This window comes from Frankliniella occidentalis, unplaced genomic scaffold (assembly GCF_000697945.3).
Source record: "Frankliniella occidentalis isolate FOCC.00 unplaced genomic scaffold, Focc_3.1 Scaffold625, whole genome shotgun sequence".
Taxonomy (NCBI): Eukaryota; Metazoa; Arthropoda; class Insecta; order Thysanoptera; family Thripidae; genus Frankliniella; species Frankliniella occidentalis.
In genome coordinates this window covers 6,488-7,373 of record NW_026267740.1, presented here as the reverse complement: position 1 = coordinate 7,373, position 886 = coordinate 6,488, and the positions used below count along the sequence as shown (strand labels likewise).

General features: G+C 48.3%; 1 protein-coding gene across 1 annotated transcript in view; it reads right to left on the bottom strand.

Annotated features, from left to right (window-relative positions):
• The window catches only part of LOC127751630 (uncharacterized), an 11,168-nt gene extending 10,418 nt beyond the window's left edge, over positions 1-750 (bottom strand). The window contains exon 1 of the mRNA XM_052275450.1: positions 145-750. Coding sequence (XP_052131410.1) covers positions 145-371 — 227 coding nt within the window. The 5' untranslated portion in view covers positions 372-750. The remainder of the gene's footprint in view (positions 1-144) is intronic.
• Between the last annotated feature and the right edge of the window lie 136 nt (positions 751-886).

Below are 886 nucleotides of genomic sequence, written 5' to 3'. Positions count from 1 at the left end.
TGTTTGAAGCGTCACTGGGAGATCGAACGACGTTAATGGAACTCATCGAACTGGACATGGCGATAGAGCGGGAGGAGAGGACGTCCCGTTGTCATTGTGCTGAATTATTAATTAAATACAGCCGTAGACATGATTTGCACGCACCGAGGAAGCAATCCCAATGCGCGCGCGCTGTGCATCGCACCAATCCGAAGACGGCGCTCGTCCAGTGCCTCCTCAAGCCAAGGCCCGTGGGCTGCTTGGTCGGCCACGGCACTTCGTGATGAGGCAAAATGATCGCCGGCTTCAAACAGCGGAATGAACACCATGAGAATAGGCAGAGCCACTCCCAGGAAGAACGGGTCCATCGCAAAGTCATCACTGCTAACCATCTGGAATTACATCCGATAAGGGTATCACACACCCACAGAAACGTTTTCATTTTCAAATACCTAAGCCTTGCCTCATCAAAGCGCGTGGCATGCTCAACAAAGCAATTTCATATTTTAATGACGTAGCAAAAGTAGTAGTGGTTAATAATTTAGAAGCAAAATAAAGCAGCGACCGAGGGGAAAACGATCAAATGGTGATTCGGGTTATCCATCTAGGTTAATCTGGGGTAAGGGATCGTCTAGAAAGTACGTCCATTTTTCTCAGAAGTAATTAAATTACGGTAGCTTGGCGCCTGAGAGACTCGGGTTAGGCCACCCCGCAGTACAAGCATGCACTGCAGACAAGATGTTGCCGACCTACCAGGTCATGCAAGCTTGCATCGGCTGAATTTGACAGTTTCTTAACGGTAATATTGGCGAATGTACTTTCTGGATGATCCCTAATGCGTAGGACACAAGATCTAACAGTTGTTTTCCCATCGGCTGCGACAGCAAGTCTTTTCTCTCTGGGACGA